Raw genomic sequence first — 27,081 nt, 5'->3', positions numbered from 1 at the left:
CGTTTAAAAGAATTATTCTTGTTATCTATATATAACAATCTGATTTTCCGTGACACAAAGAGATCCTTGGGATGTAGTTATTGTATTAACAGATTTCTACCTTGAATGGTAAAATTTCATTTATAGATGGACACATCAAGCTTTATTTATCATATTAGGATGCAGCATAAACTATATCAGATCTTACAGTTAATACAACCAAACACAAACATTGCTGTGGAAATAATAGAATACAATTAATTTCTTTCCGTACTGTAAAATGAAGAAAAAAATATAAGATTGTAGAATGCGGATTTCTTTTTCATTATGTCTATCTTTTGATAAGTAAATTGATGGAAAAGATGATGTTAAGATTTAGATGTTGTGGTGGTGAACCTGGTGGTGACGCTGTGCTCCTGGTCTCTGACACAAGGGTTGTGAAGACTGTGTCTGTGGCTGTCTGTCTGTCTTCCAGGGGAGACAATTGATTACTGTGACTGCCCTCGACATTATCGCAGACCTGAGTAATGACGACTTACACTGAGGAGTACATTAGAGAGAAGCTCACAAAGGAACTTGACGCAACTCATGTTGTAAGTTGTGATAATGTATCTCTTGATAATTGATTATATTTCTTGTTGTACTATAAGTTTGACCTGCTTAACATGACGGTAAGGCCTTTGAGCATAAAGATTCAACAACCCTTGTGTATGATGACGTGACCTGACCTGGAAGGGATCAGGTCAGAGTTCGGGTCATCAGGTCCAAGGGTCACCATCAGCTTTAAGGGCCGGAAGTCAGGGGAGGTATGATGTAGTGTGACCCGATACCACCAAATTGTTGGCAGAAATAACTTGTATGTATTTGTCCTATGATAATAGATAACTTGATACCGATGATGGCTCTAAAGATGAAGGAAAATGTGGGGTTAAATGATGTAAAAATATAACTTACCTAAATTAACAGAATATGAAGAGCTTCCATGTTTTCTTGGATCTTCATAGCCCACCATACACACTGTCAGGTTACGTTGTTGGGCACAGCTGACATGTTCTATCAGTGAATAAGTAGTTATTTTATGCATGTCTGGATGTGATGAAAAAGTCACATTATGTATCTACTAATATTAATGGAAAATTTGCTAGAACATGATTAACGATATGAGCTATTTAAGTAGATAAATAAGGAAGATGGGGCTAGAGGACAGGCCTCTGCCTTCTGCCTATGGCCTGGAACATAGCTTCTGCCTTCCTCATTTGCATTATCTCTACTGCTATGGAAAGTTAGGAAAGGTTTACACAGGTTCTTTTGATTCATACACACGTGTTTAATATGCCTTCACATTATTTAATCCCACAGTTTCACTGGTCTCTACAACCCTCCCAACTATGAACTTAGTCACACAAGAATAAATGAATATTTCCCAGTCATGCTTCCTAGCTTTGATTTATTGATTTATTCATGATAAATCCTAGTACTTCATAAGAAATTGTATTAGGTTTCTGATTTGTTATAGTGGAAGCACTAACCTGCACTTTACCAAATTGAAAAGCCTCATTTCAAGTGATACCCTAAATGAGCTTTTTGATTGATATAAGAAGCAAGGTTGTTAGGGAGGTGAATGCAAGAGTCCTGGAAAGAGGGGCAAGTATGAAGTCTGTTGGGGATGAGAGAGCCTGGGAAGTGAGTCAGTTGTTGTTCGCTGATGATACAGCGCTGGTGGCTGATTCATGTGAGAAACTGCAGAAGCTGGTGACTGAGTTTGGTAAAGTGTGTGGAAGAAGAAAGTTAAGAGTAAATGTGAATAAGAGCAAGGTTATTAGGTACAGTAGGGTTGAGGGTCAAGTCAATTGGGAGGTAAGTTTGAATGGAGAAAAACTGGAGGAAGTGAAGTGTTTTAGATATCTGGGAGTGGATCTGTCAGCGGATGGAACCATGGAAGCGGAAGTGGATCATAGGGTGGGGGAGGGGGCGAAAATTTTGGGAGCCTTGAAAAATGTGTGGAAGTTGAGAACATTATCTCGGAAAGCAAAAATGGGTATGTTTGAAGGAATAGTGGTTCCAACAATGTTGTATGGTTGCGAGGCGTGGGCTATGGATAGAGTTGTGCGCAGGAGGATGGATGTGCTGGAAATGAGATGTTTGAGGACAATGTGTGGTGTGAGGTGGTTTGATCGAGTAAGTAACGTAAGGGTAAGAGAGATGTGTGGAAATAAAAAGAGCGTGGTTGAGAGAGCAGAAGAGGGTGTTTTGAAATGGTTTGGGCACATGGAGAGAATGAGTGAGGAAAGATTGACCAAGAGGATATATGTGTCGGAGGTGGAGGGAACGAGGAGAAGAGGGAGACCAAATTGGAGGTGGAAAGATGGAGTGAAAAAGATTTTGTGTGATCGGGGCCTGAACATGCAGGAGGGTGTAAGGAGGGCAAGGAATAGAGTGAATTGGAGCGATGTGGTATACAGGGGTTGACGTGCTGTCAGTGGAGTGAATCAAGGCATGTGAGGCGTCTGGGGTGGACCATGGAAAGCTGTGTAGGTATGTATACACGTGTGTGGACATGTGTATGTACATGTGTATGGGGGGGGGGGTTGGGCCATTTCTTTAGTCTGTTTCCTTGCGCTACCTCGCAGACGCGGGAGACAGCGACAAAGTATAAAAAAAAAAAAAAAAAAAAAAAAAAAGAAGCAAGGTGAGTTTTTTTGTACTGTTTGTTTCTAATCATGTTACACTTTTACGGGTTTTTGCTTATATTTTCCCTCAGCTTTACAACCCTTTCTATTCATGAGTTGTATTTTATTGCATAATGAAAAAAATACCTGTCAAAATGATTAATGTTTTTGTATTGCATTTTCCATACAGCATGATACCATTGCAAAAGGGGTTCTGTTGTTTTCCTGTTTTGATATTTGTGGCACACCCTAAACTTCTTTATAAAGGGATGTACTGTTATTTTCAAGGAGTTAAAGGTAATTTATCCAGTTTTCCTGTTCCAGTATAAATTAAAGTAATCAAGGTCTGATAATATCAGATAATTGCTGTTTATAAAATGATAATATTCTTCATGGTTTTCTTAGTACTTGTTCTTAAGCATGTAATTGATCAAACAAAAAGAACATTCAAGAGGGTTTAATGTGGCATAATTAACAGTTGAATGATATGCAGTAGATAATGGTTGTCACAAGAATGATTTAAGGCCATAACACTTATCATAAAATGGATTGAGATTTATTTGATTGCTAAAAGATGATGTTTTATGGAATATGAGTTTTTATATTTTGCAGTTGTAATATTGAGAAAAGATTACAGGTTCCATGTTATCCTTGATAGTCTTTCAAAAAGTAAAAAAAGAAATGAAGGAGGGTAGGGTATCACAAATGAGGGATAGATATGGGAATTAAATGTACAAAGACAAAAATGACATTTACAGATCACAAGACGCTGTTTTAAACAAGGGAGTATATAGTGCCTCTTTCGGATGTACATGTACACACAAATCACCTTCAGATCAATAGTATGAAACTCTTATGAGTAGAAGTTACTGAGGAAGCAGACATCAATCAGTTCATCCAGTAGGCTTATGAAAATAGTGTGCTGTGTAATGGAAAATAACTTTTGGAGAAATGAAGAGTTGAAAACTCAAAGAATATTGGATCCAGGCAAGCATGATTTTATCATTGAGGAGAAATTTAAAATATATAGAAGCATTTATGTTCAGTGACCTCATGTTTTGGAAGCATGGCAAAACAACCATTGCCAGTGCTGAGAAGATGGGAGACTATATTATGCACACTCTCAAGATGGGGAAAAGTCATTACATCTTGAAGTACTTTTATACTTCACACATTGGAATGTTGTTGTATAAATGTTTTATCCCTCCATATAGGTGATAATGTGAAGTTAGAAAATGTGCAAAGCATCATTCTGAGCCACAGCAGAGGAAAACTACTGGAAATAAGAGAAATGAATTATTTGAATACAAATGTGAGTGATATTCACATGGAAGTTACTGGAATGCATCACTAAAACTGATTAGGGCACAGATTTCAGTACTGTATAAGAGAAAATAGTGCAGACTTCTTGGGCTGAAACTGTTCAACACACCACCTGCAAATATAAATGACCCATTGGAGAAATTAGCAGAAAACAAACGGACTCTTTCATAGTGTACGATTGAGCCCATTTGGATGAGGCTTGACACTCAAATTACTTTTATGTTATGTGTATACATGTGTCCATGTACACAGTCCTTAACATCCACATTAACTTAAGTTTACTTTCTTCATTGAGCATTATCTTATTACCTACTTTTGATAGAAAAAGAAGCACAGTAGATGTAGCTATTTCTTTAGCTGATTCTAGAACTGCAAGAAGAAAGTACAAATAACTAGATGTTTCCTAATAGTATTATGGTGTACACCTTTACATATTTCTTTCTTAAAGCTAGAAATGAATACAGGAGCAAGAGATTGTGTTGGAGGAAGGATGGTCTTTAGAGAAATTATCAATAGGGTAGTAATATTGATAGTGGAGAGTGAAGGTGAGACTGAATTTGAATGGATATGGAACATATGTTTAGCAGCCTAAAGGCAAAAAAAATTTCCTTTATTTTGTTGAAACAATAACTTTTTGCTTAGATCACAGAATCAAGTTTTCGTAAATATTGTTTAGATTTATAGTAGAGTTGGGATTGACCATACATAAAGATTACTGAACTCATGTATGTACAAATAAAAGCACTGGAGGGAAAGGGCTTTTGAGACCACAGTTTTGCACCAAATAAAGATTTTCAAGAAAGCTTGAGATGAATTAATGATAAAGTTTGTCATAACTATGGATTTGAGAAAAGACTCAGTGAATAGAAAAGGGCTATAGGAAGTTTGTAGTTTGCATTTTGGCCTTTAATTGCAATTAAAAACATTTTTTTATTGATAAACTGCAGCATGAGTGGTCTGAAAATTTGAGAAGGTTCATTGGAATGTTTCATGGCTCCTTGTTGTTATTGTTGATGAAACGAGAGAAAAATGAGAGGACGATTGTGGAAAGGCATATTGATGAAAGTGTGGGTATGGCCATTTTGCAGATGAGGATAGTGAATATAGAAAGTATAATAGGTAAAGGTTTGTAGAGAGGAGATTAACAATGAAGGAAATCGGGCTTGATGTTATTTTTCAGTTATTAGTATTTGATGTGAAGATATCAGAGGGATGTCTGTTGTGTGCATGAGCTTAATACTGATACTTATATATGATATCACTAGATTACTTATGTGCTAAGTCAAGTGGTCCAGGAGTATGAGAGACTGATTCATATCATTACACTAGTACAGCAGTAAGTAGGGTTTACATCTGAATGAACTTTGAGGCTGTACGTTCTTGATTCCCCTGTACACATATGAGTAGGAACTGAGTTAGAGATGATGAATTGATGACTAGACAAGTCACTGGGAAAATATGCTTAACATAATGAAGTCATTTTGGAATAAGATTTGTGCTGACTTGAATTCAGATGTAAAATGCTTTTATCAGGTTTGATAACTAAAAATGATGTACTGTAGTGGAGTTAGGACAGTGGTATGAATGGATAATAAAGTTGGAGGAAAGTGTTACAGTGATGAAGATAAAAGATAAAATACTGTGATATTGGGGAGATGTTTAAGAGACAACACTTCATTTAATCCAGATGAGAGGAGAGAGAGCAGGTGCTTAGGAATACCAAAGATAAAGTGAAAGGATAGTGAGGAAGTGCTTGTGTCAGAGATTTATCTTTATGAAGGGATTTTTAGAAATGTGTTAAGATGGTGATACCTGGAGAAAGGTTCTTAAAACCATCCTGCACTATAGTTGGATTTAAACACAGATGGAAGAGCTTTTGCTGTGCTTGATTATTTCCACTGATTTTTTTTATCTGTTTCTAGGATGAATGGGAGTGTTGACAAGAGTGAGGGACTTCAGAAACTGCTCGCCATCACCTTTGTACTGAGAAAGAATTCTTTAATGGCATCCCAACACATCCCATCAGTAGACATATCACTTATCATTCCAGCAGTTTTAGTGAAATTATTTATGGAACAGACTGTAGTATGCTTATTCTTTAAAGAATGAGTTTTGTCACTTTAGCTAAATAAATAGTATTCAAAATTCATTCTGTTACCTCTGTGCAAGAAGTGACTATTGATACTGCACTCATATTATGTTTCAACAGTGAAATTTTTTCACGTGTGGATTGAAAGCCATTTATCTCTGTAAAGATAGTTTTGATTTTGGTTATTTTCATTATACATAGTTTATTCAGATGTGATTTATCTGAACATTTAGAAAATGGCTGCCACGGCTGTGATTACTCTTTTGGGAATTCTTTTAAGGTGGTGTGTGTCACTCTATCCATACTCAGGAGCTGGTAAACCCCCAATGTATGGTGATTATGAAGCACAGCGCCACTGGCAGGAATTGACTGTTAATTTACCAGTGAAAGAGTGGTATGCAAATTCAACAGACAATGATTTGCTGTATTGGGGTCTAGACTATCCCCCTCTTACTGCATTTCATAGTTACCTATGTGGACTTATAGCTAGAAAATTAAACCCTGAGTTCATTGAACTGCACACTTCTCGTGGTTTTGAAAGCTATGAGCACAAATTATTCATGAGGTACACTGTGTTTGTGGTAGATCTCTTGATATACATTCCTGCAGCATACTTTTTATTTTGTGCTCTGTCAAGAACTTCCCCCAGAAGGAAATGGGGAAAGCGAGAGTATATGTCTCTCATCCTTTATCCTGGGTTATATCTAATTGACTATGGTCATTTTCAGTATAACAATGCTTCACTTGGGTTTTTTGTTGGAGCTGTAGCTGCTTTGATAAAGGGTCAGGATTGTTTGGGCTCAATTCTGTTTTGTTTAGCATTGAACTACAAACAAATGGAGTTGTATCATGCTCTCCCCATATTTTTCTATTTGTTAGGAATATGTTGCAGACAAGGAAGCATTGTAGGCTTTTTTTTCAAAATAACCAAGATTGGCATATGTGTTATCTTAACTTTTGTTGTTATTTGGTCACCATTTTTGTCTGATGCTCATGTGCTGTTGCAGGTATTTTACCGTTTATTCCCAATTGACCGAGGCTTATTCGAAGACAAAGTAGCCAGTTTTTGGTGCAGTATATCAGTACTGATAAAGATAAAGAATCTGGTTGACAACACCAACATGGCTTTAATCTGTCTGCTCTCCACAGTAGTATGCATGATCCCATCAAGTTTACACCTTTTCATTAATCCCACCCCAAGACACTTACGTTATTCCCTTGTTAATGGATCTTTGGTTTTCTTTTTAATGAGCTACCATGTCCATGAAAAGAGTATTTTGCTTGTAGCAATACCAGCTTGTTTGATCTTTAGCGAAGAACCTTTCATGGTAAAATGGTTTTTCATTGTGTCCTTAATAAGTATGTTGCCCCTCATGATCAAGGACGGGTTAACAATTCCTCTACTTGCTCTTACAGTGCTTTTGTATGTAATATTGCATTATATTCAAAATAACAGTTCTTCCCATTCAAAACCAAAAGTCAAGAGCCCCTTTTGGATATGGATGATAAGGAGCTATTATCTGTCCTTGGCTGGCCTCAGCTTTCTGACTGTAGTTTCACTTACTCTCATTCCACCTCCCAGGCTCCCAGACCTGTTTCCAGTACTGTTATCCATTTATTCATGTGGTCACTTTTGCTTTTTCTCGCTATACTTTCATTACTGCCAGTTTACCTTAAAATACAATAGACAGGCAACAGTTAAGGTAAAGGTGCACTGATTACTTTTGAAAATGGGATGTAACAGTAATGCAGTTTATCATGATTCCATGAGATTTGTAAAACTTTCCATTAGATACGTTAGTGAATATAGGTAAGCAGATGTGAATAAATTTTTCAAGCAAGGTTTTACTCTCTAGTGATGCAGTTGGTTTTGAAAAAATGTCAAAAATTTCTTGTTAGCGAGCAATTGTCACTCTTTTTACTGATTAAGTCTTTCATTATGATATTATTAATGACTTATGAATAACCATTTTTTTCCTTTCTCGTATGAAAAGTGAGAGCATGATTTGTGAAGGTAGGATTGGATTACTTTAAACATTTGTTTACTTAAGAGCTGAGTCAGTATTGTCATTTTGAATGTACAGGCCATCTGTTACAACTTTTATTAAACTTTCATAAAAATAAGTCATGTTATTTCTTATTTCCACATCTTAGAATGTTTATTAGATTCTTTTAATTACAACTTTATTCTGATGTATAGATAGTTGGTTATGTAAAGAGTAAGTTTTGAAAATAATAATATTTTGCCTGTAGTTACTAGTTATTACATTTGTCCAGAATTTTTTTTTTTATTTTAATCCAGCCAGTCCCTCATAAAACTAGTTGCTAGTTCAATTATTTTGTGTGATTGCATTATTGATATACAACCTCTGATTCACATCTTTGGGACTCCTGCAGTTTGGAGGCTGCACTGGTCATGAGCAGGGAAATGACATAAAGTATACTTACTTCCTGCCACAGGAGTTCCTCCTGTCCTTATGAGGCTCTTACAGTACTCGGGAAACTGTCCACATCCACTGGTTGGGACCACAGGTCATAAAATGTTATGATGTGTATGTGTCTATGTGCAGAGAGTGCTGGGCTGTTGCATAGTAAGTGCTCATTGTCTTCTTTACAATAGTTGCATCATAGACATGAAGGGTCTTGGAATGTGTTGAAATGGTGACTATAGGTTTGTATGAATGGGTGATTTTCAGAATATAGATGGAAAAGTGTGACTTGTGTGTGTCTGGGGAATGTAGTTTTCACTGGATGTATGCTTGATGGGTTTGAGTTTTAGACTTAGTAACATAGTCAGTTGTCTCGTTCTTGTCAGGTTATTTTAGTGTGTATGTGTTTTGTCAGTGTTATATTCTTAGGATGGGGGAATCTGTGAGCAGAGGTTACTGAAGTGTGAGGTATGGGTAAACATTTTATTCAAGCATTGGGGTTGGTGGTTGGTTGTAGAGTGGTTTGGATGGAGGGGTCTAGTGCTGTTTCATAGAATTGAGTACCAAGTATGTTGAGGTAGCACTGTAATGGGAGGATCTTTGTTTCATTTGGAAGGGTTAGTGTGTTTGTGGTTTCCAAGTGATTGTTTTGAGTGCTCTATTTTGTGTGGTTCATAGGGTATGATTTGAAGTACAGTCTCATCCAAAAACTTTCCTCTTCAAAATAGTCTGCATTTCCCTGCTACTGGAAGTAGTGCAGCCTTAGGTTGCAGGAGCCTTTAGAGGGGTCTTGGTAAAACCAGGACTCTTTTATAAAGATTGTTTTCCTTGGATAATTATGAATTCAATATACCAAAACTCTGAAAACACATTGTTTTGTTTGTATGATTTCCAGCACGTCCTAAAAATCAGATTTGTCATTAGAAATATTGCTATTCTTCCATATCTCTGTTTTATTGTTCCCCTTTCTTTTCTTGCTGTGTCATGTCCAGTTTTACTCTATCCTTTGTGTTTTATTTTCTGAAGTACTTAATTGAGTTTATACTTATTCTCTTTTTCACTGAAATGTTAACTGCCTAACTGAAATCAAAAGCAAACCACCTCTTGAAATATAATTTGACATTGTTTCAAGTGATACTTTTTGAGTCAAACTTGATGCAAAGTGTAAAGTTTATAACCAAAGATCCTGGGGAAGGTTCTGCATGCACTACCTGTTTCACATGCAAATATAAACATACATGATACATTTGTAGATTAATACTGTCTCTTGATTACACAGACATCAGGAAGGACCTAATCCACCTATGAAAAGTGAGTACTTGTCAGACTTAGCTTTCTTTAGATAACTTTGGGGATAGATAAACTATATATTTCAAAAATTGATTGTTAGATACTATATTGTTTAATATTTCTTGCATACATGGAAGAATTTATATTCATTGAAAAAATATATAAGACCTGCATTAGTTATTTGATCCTAGGATCCCTTTTATGGGGCTCCTGCAGCAACAAGGCTGCACTTCACATAGGACTTCTCTTAAGTGAAAAGGTTTTCTGACAATGATAGAGCCTCACTGAAGGTGACTTTTCACTTGTAGTGGTTACCACTTGCAGTTGGAGTCCATGAACACTTAACACATTTTTGTGAGTACATGGAAATTTGCTTATGAAAATTAAAATTTAAGAAGTTTAATAATAAACATTAGCATAAGCCTTTCAGACTTGATATAGAGAGCAATGGATGGTGTGTTACATATGTACATGTTGTACTCTTTGAAAAATTAATACCATGAATATACTATAGGTTCTCAAATTTTATGTTTGATAAGGAGCAATCAAAATAATGAGGTGGTTTGATTATGATTACAGTTTTCATGTTAGATTGTGTATTTATTTCTTACATATCATCATTTGATTAAAGGTATAGTCCATACATAATAAGCTGAAGTTCACACTGTTTGTATGATCAGTTATTTTCTTCCTAATCAGAATTAGTGTTTTGCTTTCTGTCTTCCAGAAGCAGGTTAACTTGATAACATTTTCTTTTCAATTGTACTCTTATTACTTCCATGTTGTTTAATTGCATAATACAGTGGATGATAAGTATTAATTGCAATCTGTATGTTTTTTTATGAAAAGGTCCTATCAAAAATTAGAAATTACATATTTTTAGCCTTCCTTCCATTTTCCCTCCCCCCATCAAATATACATGATAGAATTATACATGATAGATTTCTTCTGTAGTTGGAAGAAGTTTGAGTTGGTGCTAAAAGCTAGTCTTTTTATGTTAACTACAGTATAAACACTTCTGAGTTCGAGATGAAATCTGAGTGAGGTATCATTCACAGTTTCTCTAAAGTGCCTTATTCCTGAAAAAAAAAAACTTTGAAAGGAATTTTTTCTTATTGAGCTGAATATGCTTGTATGGTCTTCGCTTTGAATGCACATAGTATGTAGGTTGTAGTTATTTGAGTTAGTAGTTAATGATAAGTGTAATTGAATAATTTTGCTTTTTATTCCATTGTTGGTAGGTTAGTTGCTTTCCATTTCTAAGCTGCAGAAAACTTGAACTTGAAAAGCAAATAAAGTGTAAAAGAAGGTTTACACATAATGCAGAATGCATAAAAAATATGTATATTTTATGTAGTAGCTATATTTATGGCACCTTGTGCAATGATGAGATGCTAAGTTTTGTAATAGAATAATAGAATGAGGTTAACTGGTTTGTATCCAATAAGTTATATTCCATATTAGAATGAACTTGGTTAGTATAAGAGTCATCTTCCAGTGAGAGCTTGCATTTATTATATATGCAATCATTCTGAAAATGACATTGTTGCTGAAAGTGTAAATTCATTATTTTAGCAATTAATGTAGAATTACACATAAAATTATGGCACCATCCGCAGATGAATCCAAAAGTTTTGGACTGATTCTCCTTGAAAGTATCAGGTACAAGATCAATCTATATATGCCTATAGACAGTTGCTTCACCCACCTTGGTGACATTGAATTAGGAACAAATAAGCAATGGCATGATTTGCACACCTTTACTTTCTAGCTGTCATTTATAATTTACTGATTGTACTGTACTGAAAAAGAGTGGATGTAGGCAAATGAAAAAAGAAAATAGAAAAAACTGATATGAGGTAAGGTGTTTGTAGACCAGATTCTTTAAGTTGGGAAAGTTGTAGAAAGAAAAAAGGATAGAAAAGAAGAGAATTTTAAATAATTTGCTCCTGATTTACCTCTCTAAGGCAGGAAAAGCAGTTAGGTAAAAAAAAAAAAAAAAATAGTAGGAGGAATTAGTACATGCTTCACAGGTTTGTAGACCAGACTTAAAGTTGGAAGAGTTATAGGATGAAAAAAAGGACAGGGAAAGGAAGAGATTTCTGAAACACTTGCAAGCTGTAAGCCCAGATTTTATTAGCTGAAATATGCACAAAAACTCCCAGGCTTAGTGGCCAAAATGATAAAGTTGAATTAATGATGCAATGGATAATGAAAATCAAGAACATTGTGAAATGGGGAAAATTGGAAGATTATAAATAAACAGAGAAGAATGGTTGAAGATGAAAGAAATATTTCAGAATGTAAGAGAAAATAATCGTTTCAGAGAAAACAGGAAAGAAAATCAAAAGACAAAGGAAGTTTGCTGAAACAGGAGAAGAATGATATAAGCATTACCTCTGCAAGTTGTAAATATGATTGATTTCATGTGCAAAAATGAATGTCCTCTATGGTGCCATAAGATGTGCTATCGTAATGGAAGATACCAAGCAAAAAAACTGGATGTAAAAGTTTGAAGAAAAATTTCAGACATCCAGAAGTGCACTAGCATGTTGCTGTATACTGTATAAAGAATCTGAGTATGGTGATATATGGAGTCATCTACAGCCTCCAGTGATCATGAAAATGGAAGATGGGAAATAGAAATGTAAGAAATTCAAAGCTAAGATTTATTTGAAATGCAAATGAGGGAAGTTTAACAGTTCCAGTTATGTGCTACTGAGGATCAAGTAAACAAAGGCAAGGTTGTTTCACCCCAGTCATGCTGTGTGTATGTCACCAATCTCCTATACCACTTATCAGGTGTACTCAACAAACTTATACCTCTATACTTTGAACATCCACATTTGTCCCCCTTGCCTTCATAAAATGCAACAACGTAGACTTTAAAACAATCCTAATGCACCTTTCTTTGTGCCATACATATCGTAACTAACCAGTCAACAACATTCACCTCTTGGGAAATTCTTTTGCCATCACATCCACTCTGCCACACTCCATCATACATAAGGCATTTACCACCTTTTTATCTTTTCACTAAACCACTTACCATGACTCACTTCAGATAGTCATTGTACATGGAGGATCATCAAAGATAAGCTGTGGCTCAACAGTATCATGCACAGGCTTAGTAAAGGGGACAGAATGGCATATTTTGTTTATAATGCTTTGAAGCATGGCTCAACATTTCTTACCGAGTCTTATCTCTGAAACATAGGATGTACTTGTAAACTGAGTAGGAACATAATATTAATGCATAAATTCATAGATTTTATAATAAACTTTTTCAGACTTTTGAAGTTTGACTTTTTGAAACTGTATAAGTATTTGAATATTGGCTAATTTTGCCTATAAACCATTTTTTTTTTTTTACTTTGGCCAGAGCTTAAAGTGCTGAGGAATGCAAATAGAATTTTTTGCAAACTCTCTAGTGTTGGAGTTACATTTAATCTGTTTAATGTTTGTGCTGTTGAGTACTTTTTATTATCTTAAAGCATACTCTAATCATTGTGATGTAATTACACTTGCACAGATTGGCACTGTACTTTCTCCAGTGTGAATTCCCACATCATATCATGGTATTGGTCATTTTCATTTCCAAGCAAACTAAACACTTCTGTTATTACAGTGTGTAGGGATCTCATTCTTTGCATTTTGAAATGTGTTGGGTACATGTTAACCAAGCACCTCTTTTAATCCAAACTTAACTGTTACATGCAGGCTGTGGAGGACCAAAGTGATGGGTGCGGTGCTAAGTTCAACGTTCTTGTAGCGTCACCTAAGTTTGTGGGCAAGCCTCTTTTGCAGCGTCACAGGTGAGACTGCAGTCTTGTTCAGATCTAGACTAATCCCATCATCATGCACTCAACACAGGTACCCTTCTTCAGTCATATTCAACACACACTGCCAGCTTCCATTTAGCCTCACACACTTTAGATGCCCACCTTCTCATACCCACTCCAAGTATCCACATCTAAACATTATCCATAGGCTCCCAGTAGTACATACCTCTCTACCTATTCCACTGATTGCTACCATCACACATCTTCCACAGTCACCCACCTACACATTTCCTACACCTTTGCAGACACCCATCTACACACATGCACCCAGCTATACTGATTCCAAGTTACATTCTTCATTCTTCATGGGCACTGTCATACATTCATTCCAGGTATCTTACATATCCTCTGTAATTATCCACCACTCACACCCTCCTGTCTCCCTTGCCAGCAGCTTCCATCATACAAATCATCCACTAGTTCCTAGAATAAGTGTATAGTATATTCATTTAGTTCAAAGATTATCTTGGAGTACAGCACTCACTTCAGTGACTTCTGTGATGTCCTGGTAAAAATAATTTTCTTGCACATACTTGAGAAATTTAAACCTGTGTGAGTTTGCACTCCAGCATGGGTTTATTTGCCTCTCTGATTTCCTCACTTCTACCAGTTTTTTTTAAGGATTTACCTGCCTCCTTTGTTAATCCATTACATATGACCTGTTACATTTTGTTTCATTTATGATGTTCCTCTGTGTAAGTGCATGATCTTATGTTTGCATATTTGAAGACGTACTTGTGCATTTCTCTGTGTATGCACAAATGAGTAAGTGTGTGTGTGAACATATTCACCTCAACCATTCAAGTATAGATAAAAGCCCATCAACACTCAGCCCACCTCCCTCCAACTAGCACATATTATACCCTCTCTTCCTCCCTGCTGTGGTCACAACAAGTGGTGTGGCTAAGGGTAGGACTTGCTTCCATATGCCATTGTTCTTCACACAATAGCACGAAAGTAGATTCTTCATAAATAGCTTGAAAAGTCAGTTGCTGAATCCGTGTGTGTGTCTTGGCCTCGTTACTTGTAAGCTGTGAATACATGTCGACGCCCACTCTTTTGATGATGGTTCAGTGTAAAAATATCTCTGCATGTAAGTTTTTCATAGGTGTAATGGGTGACACCAGTAAATGGAGGCTGGTAGCTTGCAGAAGTATATGGTATGTGGGTCAGTGGTGGAAGATTATTTTGGGATTAACTTTACTCCTAGTCAAAATTTCCTGTACTTGAGTAAAGTAACTCCCAAATAATCAGCTAGAATGACACAAGCAATTCTACTTTGCTTAATTCCACTGCAGTTGTCTAGTGACTGTGGTGTGGTTCCTTTTGAAGCGGAAGGTAGTATTATCATGAGTAAGAGGTAATACAGCTGTGTTATATGTTACTGGGAAATGACGGATAAAGAAATGGTACTGCTGGTGCTTCAGCCGAAGTTATGAGTGCAAGATGTGTCATATTTCAAGTGGTGAGTGGGCGAAGCATTAGTCTCAGGTCGCAGATATCTGGCCTTTACCATGGACTCTGTAGGTTAAATTTTACTTTTAGTCATGAACTGACGTTGTTTTTCGTTGACTGAACACATTCTGCTTTCGGTCCACCGCTTTTGTGTTTCTTGGGGAGGACCAATTATTCTAACGATTCAGATCACTGATTTTGCTAACTAGGGAGAATTCATTTCGATAAATATCGTAGAATCTTGAGTATAAACCAGATCCCGCTGTCACTAATTGTCGGTCACTTTATCTATCACTGAAAACCTGGCTGTGGACCAGTGAATAATTTTAGAATCCTCACAACTCATAACTTACAACATTCCTTTGAAAATGGGGAAGGAAGTCTTTGTATTCTTTCTGTGCTTGACTGTAGCGAACTGTAGCCACTCAGCAGCTGATGGTCTATGTATCGACTGCACGCACTAGTTAACTGCCTGACTCGCTTCTGCTGCCAGGCAGTGTGTGTGTGTGTGTTAGGTCACCCTTGCTGATGACAGTGACCTGGGACGTACTATTTCCGGTGTGGAAGCTTGTATTTCACCTCCGGTCACATTCTTGAATGTGGCCATGGATGATCCCCGTCTTACCTCATGACACAGATATCCGAGTGTGGCCATGAGCAGTCCTCATACTCCCCCACTTTCACCCGGGTGTGGCCTTGAACAGACCTTACCCTTGCCTACATATACTTTCTCCTGAATGTTGCCACTGAGTCGCTCCACCTGAGCTTTCTCTTGTTTTCCAGGGAATATGAGAGGTTTATCAATAGCCTCGTATCCCACTAGGAGAAATATATCTGGAATACGATCATGAACTCGTTTAGGCTGAGGAACGCTCACTGTGAATTTGCACGGTACCTCATCTGATCGTTGTAGCAATAGGAGTAAATCCCCCGTATAAGTAGAAAGGTGTTTTTATTGCTTGGAAACCAAGTCGATGGGCACACTGAAGAATGTAGCAGTCTGGACACTCCTGGCTTGAGTAGTTACCGAATTTTGCGTCAAAAACGTCTGCCAAATTCTGGGTGATCTAGGACTGCTTCCTTGATCCGAGGCTTTCGAAGGAAATCGGGTGTCTTTCTGACGCGCAGATTGTATGTGTATGTTAGTCATGGCGTTATTTAGTTTCCTCCTGGTTATGACGATAGTGGGTATGGTAGTGATGCTTGCTGCTCATGCTGAGGTATCTGAAGCTTGTTCACCACGCCCATGTGCTACCCTTAGCGTTTAGGAATGTGGCGATAGTGATTCTTTGTCTAACTCCATAAGTGATAATAATAGTGATTCGGTGTTTGATGTGGTGTGATGGTGACTTCAGAAAGACGTGACAATAGAGAATTGTACAGCGTTTTAGTAACTGATTCATTAGATGATGGTCGTAGTGTACGACCGTTAAATGGACAGTAATAGCGCATTTTTTTTTTTTTTTTGTTAAGTTAGTGATAAGAAATTAATGTAGTGAAGATGACTAGATGATTGTTCCATGACAGTGTTGGGAGCAAGAGGACACCTCGGAAACAGATGGTGGCCATGTAGTGTGGCTACACTGCCGCAATTTATATATAGTGATAGCGTGGATATTCATGACGTACTTCTGGTGCGGAAGATTAGAAGAACTCGTGGGAGAATCAACGGTACTTCTCTGTACCACCTGACGCCTCAGTCTGATATCCTCGTTTTCTTTTACGGTAGAGAGGTGTCGTGGAGTTGTGGTATATAGTATATTATATCATTTATTTCACGTTGTGCATAGTCAAGTTTAGATGACTTACAGGTAGAATATTGTTTAGTCTAATTATGGGTATTGAGGTAAATTAGGAATGAGAGAATGCAGAGATGTAAGCACCTGGAGGGGACGTAACAGAAATTACGTGTTGGCAATGTTGGCGCAGGGTGGTAGGTGGAACAACAGGTTGGGTTTTGACTCATTCCCTCGCCTGGATTCGTGAGTAATGGAATGTGGAGGTGTGTGCTGCTCTTTGGTTATGGTTTGCGGGTGTGGTTTGTGGGGGTAGGGGGGGATGTGTGTACGGCAGGTGAGAGGGGCTCGGTGCTGTCTCCTTTTCGGGTGTAGGAGGTGCTTAGGCAAGGTAAGTGTCTGTGGTTAAGTGCATTTCTTGTTGTTTCGCGTATGCATAGCAATGGAAACTATTGTGTGGACCACTGGCACTGTATGGACCACACACTATATAGATCCCATACAGTATGTAAACCGCTGTCATTATTTGGTCCCCTAGCAATACTTGGACCATAACACTTTGGATCACTGGCACTGTGGAACACTGTCACCATGTGGACCAGTGACACTGTATGGAGTACAGACACTACGTGGACCACTGTTAGTGTGTGGATCACTGACACCTTCTAGACCAGTTGCACAGTGTAGAACAGTGGCTCTGTTTGGGCCAGTGTCACCGTGAGGACTACTTAAGTTTATCATTCGTTTAGCAGATCATTATAGTCCTAGGTAGCCCCAAAGGGATGTTATTGTGGAAGCCTTCACAATACCTTACGCTGTCTGTTGCTGTACCCGGGAATTTTGTAGCTAACACACCCACTCTGCCCGTAACTGCTTTATGATTCCATAAGACCTATAACCATAAAATGCGCCTTTGATAATGATTATATTGGATTATTAGTTACGATTATGAACAATATTTGATTTTGAATTTGTGGATGGTGAGCGTGTCTTCATCCTTTGTCTTTTATATGTCGTTTTAGATCTGATGTATACTGTAACATCGAAAAGAAAACTATATATCAGTTGAGAGATAAGGTGTGCGGTGGACAAGAAAAGAAATAAAGAAGATCCGTGAAGAGAAAACGCACCAGGAAGTACCTAGCGGAAAAGTGAGGGCAATGGTATCCTGTAACACTAATAATGCCGACCATCCGAGCGTATCACACCAGCTTTCTCACTCCTGCGTTGAAACAAAAAATGACAGGTTGTATTAAAAACCTACCAAGAGAGTCGGGTTGTGGAAACCATAGTTGTGTGGTAGGCAAAGCAAGTTGCAGTCAGTCTTTAGTTACAGCAGAAGTTGATGTTAGAATCAGTCAGGGAATGCCTAGTGGTTGCGTTTTTGCCCGTGATGACATTTCAGATTCTGATAAAGCTGCGTTTTCATTTTTTTGATTAACTCAGAATAATGTAAAGAAGATTGATGAAATTATTCATTGTCCATTCAATATGGAAATTACACATTTACATTAGTCAGAGTTACCAAGACAGGAAATTTTATTAGTAGCCAGGTGCCTGCTGGTGATTTTTTTCCACTTGTTATGGTAAATAGAATGAACTGTTGTGGAAAAATAGGAAAGTACAGCTTGTTGAATAAGTATTATACACTAGAGGGGTATAATGGGGTGATAGTAGGAAGAATGAGAGTGGAGACTACGGAATAAGATAGGAGTGTAGGATGTAACTTCTAAAGTGTTGAGGATATAGTGAGTACGTGGGGAGTTGGAGTAGAGCAAGGAATGTGGGTGAAATGTAACTTTGGGTAGTAAATGTAGGTAGTTGGATGAGTAGGGAGTATACTGGGGAGTGTGGGTAGTGCGCTGAGTGGGGAGGGTGAGATGTGCAGGCAGGAAGATAAGCGTGGAGTACAATAATGTGTTTAGGTAGTAAGCATGTTATTGATTGATGAATTGAGACGCCCTTTTTGAACGTTTGTGGCAAGTAGATATTCCCACCAACTATGTTGGGAGTGACCAGTGAATTCATAGTAGAGTCACTTTCCATCATTGTTACGCTGCACTCATGTATATTATGATAAATTCCATGATTATTTTGATCTCATTGATTCAGGGAGACGTTATCTCATGATAAAATTGGAAGCCGTTTAAAGTTCCATTTTCCTACAGAGGTGCTGCCGTCTCTGTTTTAACTCATTTAAAGATCTCAACGTAGTGGTTGCTGCTTGCCCCGGAACCAATGGGAGAATCGGTCGAACCCTTCCACCAAGATACATAGGAAATATCGCGAAGAATTATAAATCAAAGACCTGTAATTGCTATACCAGATGACTCCACGTGAAATTATGAATTATCATAGTTGTCTTTGGCACCGAGTGGTGTAACGCTATTAAAACCTCACAGTTGACGGCCCCTTTAAACCTGCGTGTGTAGCCTCGGATGGTCTGGTCTCTTTAAGTGAGTGCTCCGGAAGATTCTGGGGAATGTAGCAAGTAGAGTGGAGTGGGGAGTGTAGGCATCAGGACGAATGTGGGGAATTGGATGAGACTATTTTAGGTTGAGGGTTTACGAAGTAGGGTTGAGTAAGGAGTAAAGGAACTAGGACGAGGAGTACTTAGAGCAGAAAAGAAAGAATTGCAGGGAGTGGATTAAGGCAGGGGGTTTAGAGGCGAAGGCAAGAATTGCAGGGAGTTGGAGTAAAACTGTATACAACTGGGTGACTTTCGATATTAGGAAGCCGAAATTAGGAACGAGGGGATACGGGGATATTGATGGCGAGTTTAGGAAGTTATGAACAAATGATAATCACTCCAAACTCTAGGATATGAGTAGGGGTAATACCAGGAAGGGAGGAAATCTAGCCTTTACTCAGTTCAGTTCTTGTTTCCATACATGACACTGCTTCATTCCCACATACCTTCCATTTATTTTCCGTGATTTTCCTTCTTTCTTGAACCATATCCATCTTATACTTGTAGGTCTGTGTGTTCATACTAATTCTTAATGTTACAAAGCTACTAGTTCTCTACCCAAGGCACTAAGTCTCCCTTTTCTCTCCCATCCCATGGGTTTTGGGGCTGGGGAACCTGTCTCTGCAAAATCAATTACAAAAGAAATGGCTATTTGTACCTTGGGATGTAGATGCCATGACAGCAACCGCCTGCCACGAGATATGTAGACTAGAGTGGGTAAAGGAAATGTGAAATTGAAAAATGATGAATTTAAGTCACTGATGTTATTAGTTTTTCTTTATTTAAGAAAGTTCACACGTATGTAAGACGAAGTTCTCGTGAAGCATTGGCTTAAATGGATAGGGGTGTGTTGAGGTTTATTACATAAGATACGTATGTATATATGATTCTTTATCATAGTCAGTTGACGAAATACAGTCTTGTCAAAGAACTCCCTGCTTCAAAGGAACTCTTCCTGTCCCTGCCACTGATTATAAGCCGCAGGAGAATTATATATATATATATATATATATATATATATATATATATATATATATATATATATATATATATATATATATATATTGTGTGTGTGTGTGTTTGACTTGCTAAATGCATAAATTCTGAGTAAAGAAGCAATGCTATGCTGTGGTAAGTGTTGTAGTCTTGATGTTCATTGTAAGTGTTATCTAGGAATATAGTTTGTAGGCGATGATTGGTTATAGTAATCATTTGTCTGACGTGATTCTTTGGTGCAATTGTTGCTAGATGGTAGCCAGATTAGCAAGTATTCACAGTAGTAATCATGCTGAGATGTTTTGATTCCTGTCATACGTTGATTTTTTCCGTTGATAAACATTGTTTACTATATTTCAGACTAGTAAATGCGGCCTTGGAAGAAGAACTGAAAACAATTCATGCCTTTTCCATGAAGACCCTCACACCAGAGCAACTGGAACAAATGCAGCAGAAACAAGAGTAGAGCTCACACAGAAAGTGACACAGGCAACTATTGTAGAAGACTGAGCCCTAAAGAAGAGGAAGGGAAACACAAGTGAATACCAAAAACTTTTTGGCAAGTAGGGTTTATGAACATGTCAACAAATGGTGAAGATAGTGGGGAAATGTCCCAGGTTGTAAAGGTGAGCGCACCAGGTAAAGTCATCCTCCATGGTGAGCACTCTGTGGTGTATGGTAAGCGAGCAGTGGCTCTCAGCCTTGATCTGCGCACTCACCTCACACTGACTACTGGGGGTAACTGTATCTCGCTGGATTTACGTGACATAGGGATAAATGAATCATGGACGCTGGAAACCATACAGAACCTCTGGAGTCAGTTGGGATGTAAGCACGAATCCGACGCAACACCTTTATCAGAAGAACAAGCATCTCATTTACGTCATTTCCTGAGCATTGAGGAGGAAGTTACTAGTCCACAAAGGCTTGCTCTTTTGTCGTTTTTGCATTTGTACTTGGCCATCTTACCGTGTCCAGTAGCCCTGAGCATCTCTGTAAGGAGCCAGTTACCTACAGGTGCTGGTCTTGGTAGTTCTGCAGCATATGCAGTATGCTTGTCTGCAGCATTACTTCACATATCTGGTAGTCTTAATCCATGCCAGTTGCCTTCTCCTTCGGCCGAAGGTAAAGTTACCAATATTACCAGCTGCAGTCACCTGAAAAATGTTTGTCACTGGGCATTCGTAAGTGAACAGATCGTTCACGGAACACCATCTGGTATAGACAATTCCATCTGCACTTATGGAGGAGCAGTAAGCTTTAAATATGGCGAAAGTTCACCCGTGCAAGTACCATCATTGCAGATACTTCTGGTCAGCACAGGCGTGCCACGGAGCACGAAAGCACTGGTGACTGGCGTACGCAAGCGACGAGAACGACTTACTCAGGTCATGGAACCAATCCTTGAGGCACTTGATGCTGTTGCTGACCATGGTCTCCAAATGTTGCAACAGCTTGCATCTGCCACAAATGACAGTGAACGTGAGTCGGCGTATAATACATTAGATGAGTTAGTGGATGTGAACCATGCATTACTGTGTGCCTTAGGTGTGTCGCATCCTAGTCTTGATCGGTTGGTGATTATGGCTAGATCTCATGGCCTGCATGCTAAGTTAACTGGTGCTGGGGGTGGTGGATTTGCCTTTGTTGTGCTAGGATGCACTACACCAAAAGCCACAGTTACAGCCTGTCGTAAAGAGCTGGAGGGTGCAGGTTATCAAGTGTGGCAAACAAGTGTTGGTGCTCCTGGCTTGACTTTTCATTACCCTCAGTGACCATTGTTGTCATTTGCCCCAGTCTCCCTACCTCTTTCATGTTAAATTAACTGAGAAGCTCAAAGTGCTTGATATTAAAAGTGTATGGTACACCAGAAGCCACAGTAATTGCTTGTTAGAAGGAGCGTGAGGGTGCAGGTTACCAAGTGTGAAAAACAATGTTAGGTTCTCCTGGCTTGACTTTTCATTACTCTTAGTGACAAGTATGTCTTTAAAAATAATCAACCTACCTCTTTCGTGTTTAATCAACGAAGAAGCTCAGAATGCATGATATTAAAAGTCAGTGGTGCATCAGATTCAGTTTATGTATTGATGTTATCTTTGTCAGCATATGATGCTGTGTCAACAGACTGTGATAGGATACTTTAAGCATGCACCTAAAGCAGGTTGATTTATTCATTGTCTTGTAAGAGATATATGATGACTTGTGTAATAAGCTTCCTGACTCTTGTTGTACCACAGAATTTTTGAGTGATGTTCTTTTAACAGTAATGAATCACCATGCAGGCAAAAAGAAGACACAGTGTACTAATAAATGTAACATCTCACTGATTTGTTTTTATATTGATCCTCTGTACAGTATTGTTATTCTTGTTTTTAGAATCGTAAGGAAATTGGTGTCATAGCACAGGAATGCTATTGCTGAAAGAATGTGGAAAGGAGAGCTAGAATGAGAGAGTGTCTAGGGATTTCAGAAATAGGGAAATGTTTTGAAAGGAGGTGAATAATGTGACATGAGCAAAAGAAAACATATGATGACAGTTGGAAGAGCAAATGGGGTAGTGGTAACAGGTCAAGAACATGTGAGGAAGGAGTGTGTATTACAAAGACAACAGAATGTGTTTGGGAAGAGTGCCAAGCAAGACACTCATAAGATTTTGCCATACTAGTAGGACAATCGGGTAGCACTCACTCCTTGTTTGTCGGGTAACACTGTTACTCTTCAATGAATTTCTCCACTCATCATCTTGAGCTTGTATAATGCTTTTTATTTTGGCAGCTACCTCTTCCGGTGAAGTTGTTTATCCGAAGTTCATCCGATATTGTCAACTATGATCCCAACCTTCTTTACACTGAAAGATGTAAAGGAGCTCGAGTATTTGGAAAATATTCAGTGTGGATAGTAGTGTGAAAGAATACTTTTAGGCGGCTAGGTCACCTGTTTTGAAGGGAGTATTATGTAAGACTTTTGACAGGTGTTGGTTAGTGGTTTCAAAATAACCTTTAGTTCCCTCAAAATGACCTTCAAGGCAAAGGTGCGAGAGCTTAAACACACACGAATTCTGAAGTGACTTCATCGCTGCTTCCCGAACGGAGAAAGACATCCGCTCACATATGCATATATACGTTCATACGCATATATATATATATATATATATATATATATATATATATATATATATATATATATATTTTTTTTTTTTTTTTTTTTTTTATACTTTGTCGCTGTCTCCCGCGTTTGCGAGGTAGCGGAAGGAAACAGACGAAAGAAACGGCCCAACCCCCCCCATACACATGTACATACACACGTCCACACACACAAATATACATACCTACACAGCTTTCCATGGTTTACCCCGGACGCTTCACATGCCTTGATTCAATCCACTGACAGCACGTCAACCCCTGTATACCACATCGCTCCAATTCACTCTATTCCTTGCCCTCCTTTCACCCTCCTGCATGTTCAGGCCCCGATCACACAAAATCTTTTTCACTCCATCTTTCCACCTCCAATTTGGTCTCCCTCTTCTCCTCGTTCCCTCCACCTCCGACACATATATCCTCTTGGTCAATCTTTCCTCACTCATTCTCTCCATGTGCCCAAACCATTTTAAAACACCCTCTTCTGCTCTCTCAACCACGCTCTTTTTATTTCCACACATCTCTCTTACCCTTACGTTACTTACTCGATCAAACCACCTCACACCACACATTGTCCTCAAACATCTCATTTCCAGCACATCCATCCTCCTGCGCACAACTCTATCCATAGCCCACGCCTCGCAACCATACAACATTGTTGGAACTACTATTCCTTCAAACATACCCATTTTTGCTTTCCGGGATAATGTTCTCGACTTCCACACATTTTTCAAGGCTCCCAAAATTTTCGCCCCCTCCCCCACCCTATGATCCACTTCCGCTTCCATGGTTCCATCCGCTGACAGATCCACTCCCAGATATCTAAAACACTTCACTTCCTCCAGTTTTTCACCATTCAAACTCACCTCCCAATTGACTTGACCCTCAACCCTACTGTACCTAATAACCTTGCTCTTATTTACATTTACTCTTAACTTTCTTCTTCCACACACTTTACCAAACTCCGTCACCAGCTTCTGCAGTTTCTCACATGAATCCGCCACCAGCGCTGTATCATCAGCGAACAACAACTGTCTCACTTCCCAAGCTCTCTCATCCCCAACAGACTTCATACTTGCCCCTCTTTCCAAAACTCTTGCATTTACCTCCCTAACAACCCCATCCATAAACAAATTAAACAACCATGGAGACATCACACACCCCTGCCGCAAACCTACATTCACTGAGAACCAATCACTTTCCTCTCTTCCTACACGTACACATGCCTTACATCCTCGATAAAAACTTTTCACTGCTTCTAACAACTTGCCTCCCACACCATATATTCTTAATACCTTCCACAGAGCATCTCTATCAACTCTATCATATGCCTTCTCCAGATCCATAAATGCTACATACAAATCCATTTGCTTTTCTAAGTATTTCTCACATACATTCTTCAAAGCAAACACCTGATCCACACATCCTCTACCACTTCTGAAACCACACTGCTCTTCCCCAATCTGATGCTCTGTACATGCCTTCACCCTTTCAATCAATACCCTCCCATATAATTTACCAGGAATACTCAACAAACTTATACCTCTGTAATTTGAGCACTCACTCTTATCCCCTTTGCCTTTGTACAATGGCACTATGCACGCATTCCGCCAATCCTCAGGCACCTCATCATGAGTCATACATACATTAAATAACCTTACCAACCAGTCAAAATATATATATATTTTCATACTATTCGCCATTTCCCGCGATAGCGAGGTAGCGTGAAGAACAGAGGACTGGGCCTTTGAGGGAACATCCTCACCTGGCCCCCTTCTCCGTTCCTTCTTTTGGAAAATTAAAAAAAAAAACGAGAGGGGAGGATTTCCAGCCCCCCGCTCCCTTGCCTTTTAGTCGCCTTCTACGACACGCAGGGAATACGTGGGTACGTGGGAAGTATTCTTTCTCCCCTATCCCCAGGGATGATATATATATATATATATATATATATATATATATATATATATATATATATATATATATATATATATATATATATATTCATACTATTCGCTATTTCCCGCATTAGCGAGGCAGCATTAAGAACAGAGGACTGAGCCTTTGAGGGAACATCCCTACTTGGCCCCCTTCTCTCTTCCTTCTTTTGGAAAATGAAAAACGAGAGGGGAGGATTTCCAGCCCCCCGCTCCCTTCCCTTTTAGTCGCCTTCTACGACACGCAGGGAATACGTGGGAAGAATTCTTTCTCCCCTATCCCCAGGGATAATATATATATATATATATATATATATATATATATATATATATATATATATATATATATATATATATATATATATATATATATATTATGGATTGAACCAGGGCATGTGAAGCGTCTGGGGTAAACCATGGAAAGTTCTGTAGGGCCTGGATATGGAAAGGGAGCTGTGGTTTCGGTTCATTATTACATGACAACTAGAGACTGAGTGTGAACGAATGGGGCCTTTGTTGTCTTTTCCAAGCGCTACCTCGCGCACATGAGGGGGGAGATTATTGTTATTCCATGTGTGGCGGGGTGGCGATGGGAATAGATAAGGGCAGACAGTATGAATTATGTACATGTGTGTTTATGTATATGTCTGTGTGTGTGTGTATATATATATATATTTATATATATATATATATGTATATATATATATATATATATATATATATATATATATATATATATATATATATATATTTATATATATATATATATGTACATTGAGATGTATAGGTATGTATATTTGCGTGTGTGGACGTGTATGTATATACATGTGTATGTGTGTGGGTTGGGTCATTCTTTCGTCTGTTTCATTGCGCTACCTCGCTGACGCGGGAGACAGCGACAAAGCAAAATAATGTGGATATATATATATATATATATATATATATATATATATATATATATATATATATGTGTGTGTGTGTGTGTGTACATATATATAAATATGTTCATATATATTTCTATGAGTCCATATACATGCTTGCCTTCATCCATTCCAACGCCACTCCCCGCGCGCTCGCGCGCCTCCCAAGGAACAGCTTAAATGCATGAAAGCAAAGAAAGAAAAAAAGATAATTTATACATTCTCCTCCACCCCACACCCAATCGCCGATCCCTGCTTTAGCGTGGTAACGCCAGGAAAATGAAGGCTACATCAGTTCGCATCCATTCTCTCGCTGTTATATCAATGCACCGAAACCACAGCTCCCTATCGACATCCAGACCCCATGGACCTTTTCGTGGTTTACCTTGTACGTTTACAGGTTAATGGGGATACAGGAACACGGAGTTTTTTGCAGATGTGATCAGAGCGTGTGTGATGATACTGAAAAATGAATAAAAACTGCTGCGCCGCCCGGGAATCGAACCCGGGTCGCAAGAATGGGAATCTTGCATGATACCACTACACCAGCGGCGCCTTGGAAATCATGAGAAAGGTAAAAGTATACATTCAATCTATCCTCTCTATGTTATACTTTAGTCAGCCATGTTCTCATTCATTTCATATGACTATCAAGAGAGATATAGTCAATGGAAGTAAATAAATTCCTGAAGAAGCGTGACAATGTAAATTTTATAGTAAAATCATACGGAATGATATCTTGAAAGTATTCTAGTATTACTTGTGAAATGTTTTATAATATGTCATTTGATGTTTCAAGTTAATTACCT

At 38.4% G+C, this 27,081-nt stretch overlaps 1 protein-coding gene and 1 non-coding gene across 6 annotated transcripts; one reads left to right on the top strand and one right to left on the bottom strand.

The window, feature by feature from the left end:
* Nucleotides 1-194: 194 nt before the first annotated feature.
* On the top strand, nt 195-22,601 carry LOC139759768 (bolA-like protein 2). Of its 5 annotated transcripts, XR_011715141.1 has the most exons (4): nt 195-572; nt 9,769-9,800; nt 13,500-13,594; nt 20,639-20,683. XR_011715141.1 is itself a non-coding variant. In XM_071682217.1 (3 exons), the coding sequence occupies exons 1-3, from the start codon at nt 507-509 to the stop codon at nt 20,742-20,744; spliced, it is 267 nt and encodes an 88-aa protein (XP_071538318.1). In that variant the 5' UTR covers nt 344-506; the 3' UTR covers nt 20,745-22,601. The 5 variants fall into 5 exon arrangements, 4 of the variants coding, with proteins under 4 accessions (XP_071538314.1, XP_071538318.1, XP_071538315.1 ...); XM_071682217.1 differs by lacking the exon at nt 9,769-9,800 and having other exon boundaries at nt 344-572; nt 20,639-22,601; XM_071682213.1 differs by lacking the exons at nt 9,769-9,800; nt 13,500-13,594; nt 20,639-20,683 and adding an exon at nt 5,894-8,184 and having other exon boundaries at nt 251-572.
* A 4,155-nt stretch (nt 22,602-26,756) lies between these two features.
* Nucleotides 26,757-26,827, bottom strand: TRNAG-CCC (transfer RNA glycine (anticodon CCC)). Its single transcript has one exon. It is a non-coding gene; the product is annotated as a tRNA-Gly (tRNA).
* Between the last annotated feature and the right edge of the window lie 254 nt (nt 26,828-27,081).

The sequence above is a fragment of the Panulirus ornatus genome, chromosome 34, assembly GCF_036320965.1.
Source record: "Panulirus ornatus isolate Po-2019 chromosome 34, ASM3632096v1, whole genome shotgun sequence".
Classification (NCBI taxonomy): Eukaryota; Metazoa; Arthropoda; class Malacostraca; order Decapoda; family Palinuridae; genus Panulirus; species Panulirus ornatus.
This window is presented reverse-complemented; position numbering and strand designations above follow the sequence as displayed.

What these genes read in the sequence shown, in the direction of transcription:
- LOC139759768 (XM_071682213.1), top strand. Translation starts at nt 6,297, where the DNA reads ATGGCTGCCACGGCTGTGATTACTCTTTTGGGAATTCTTTTAAGGTGG.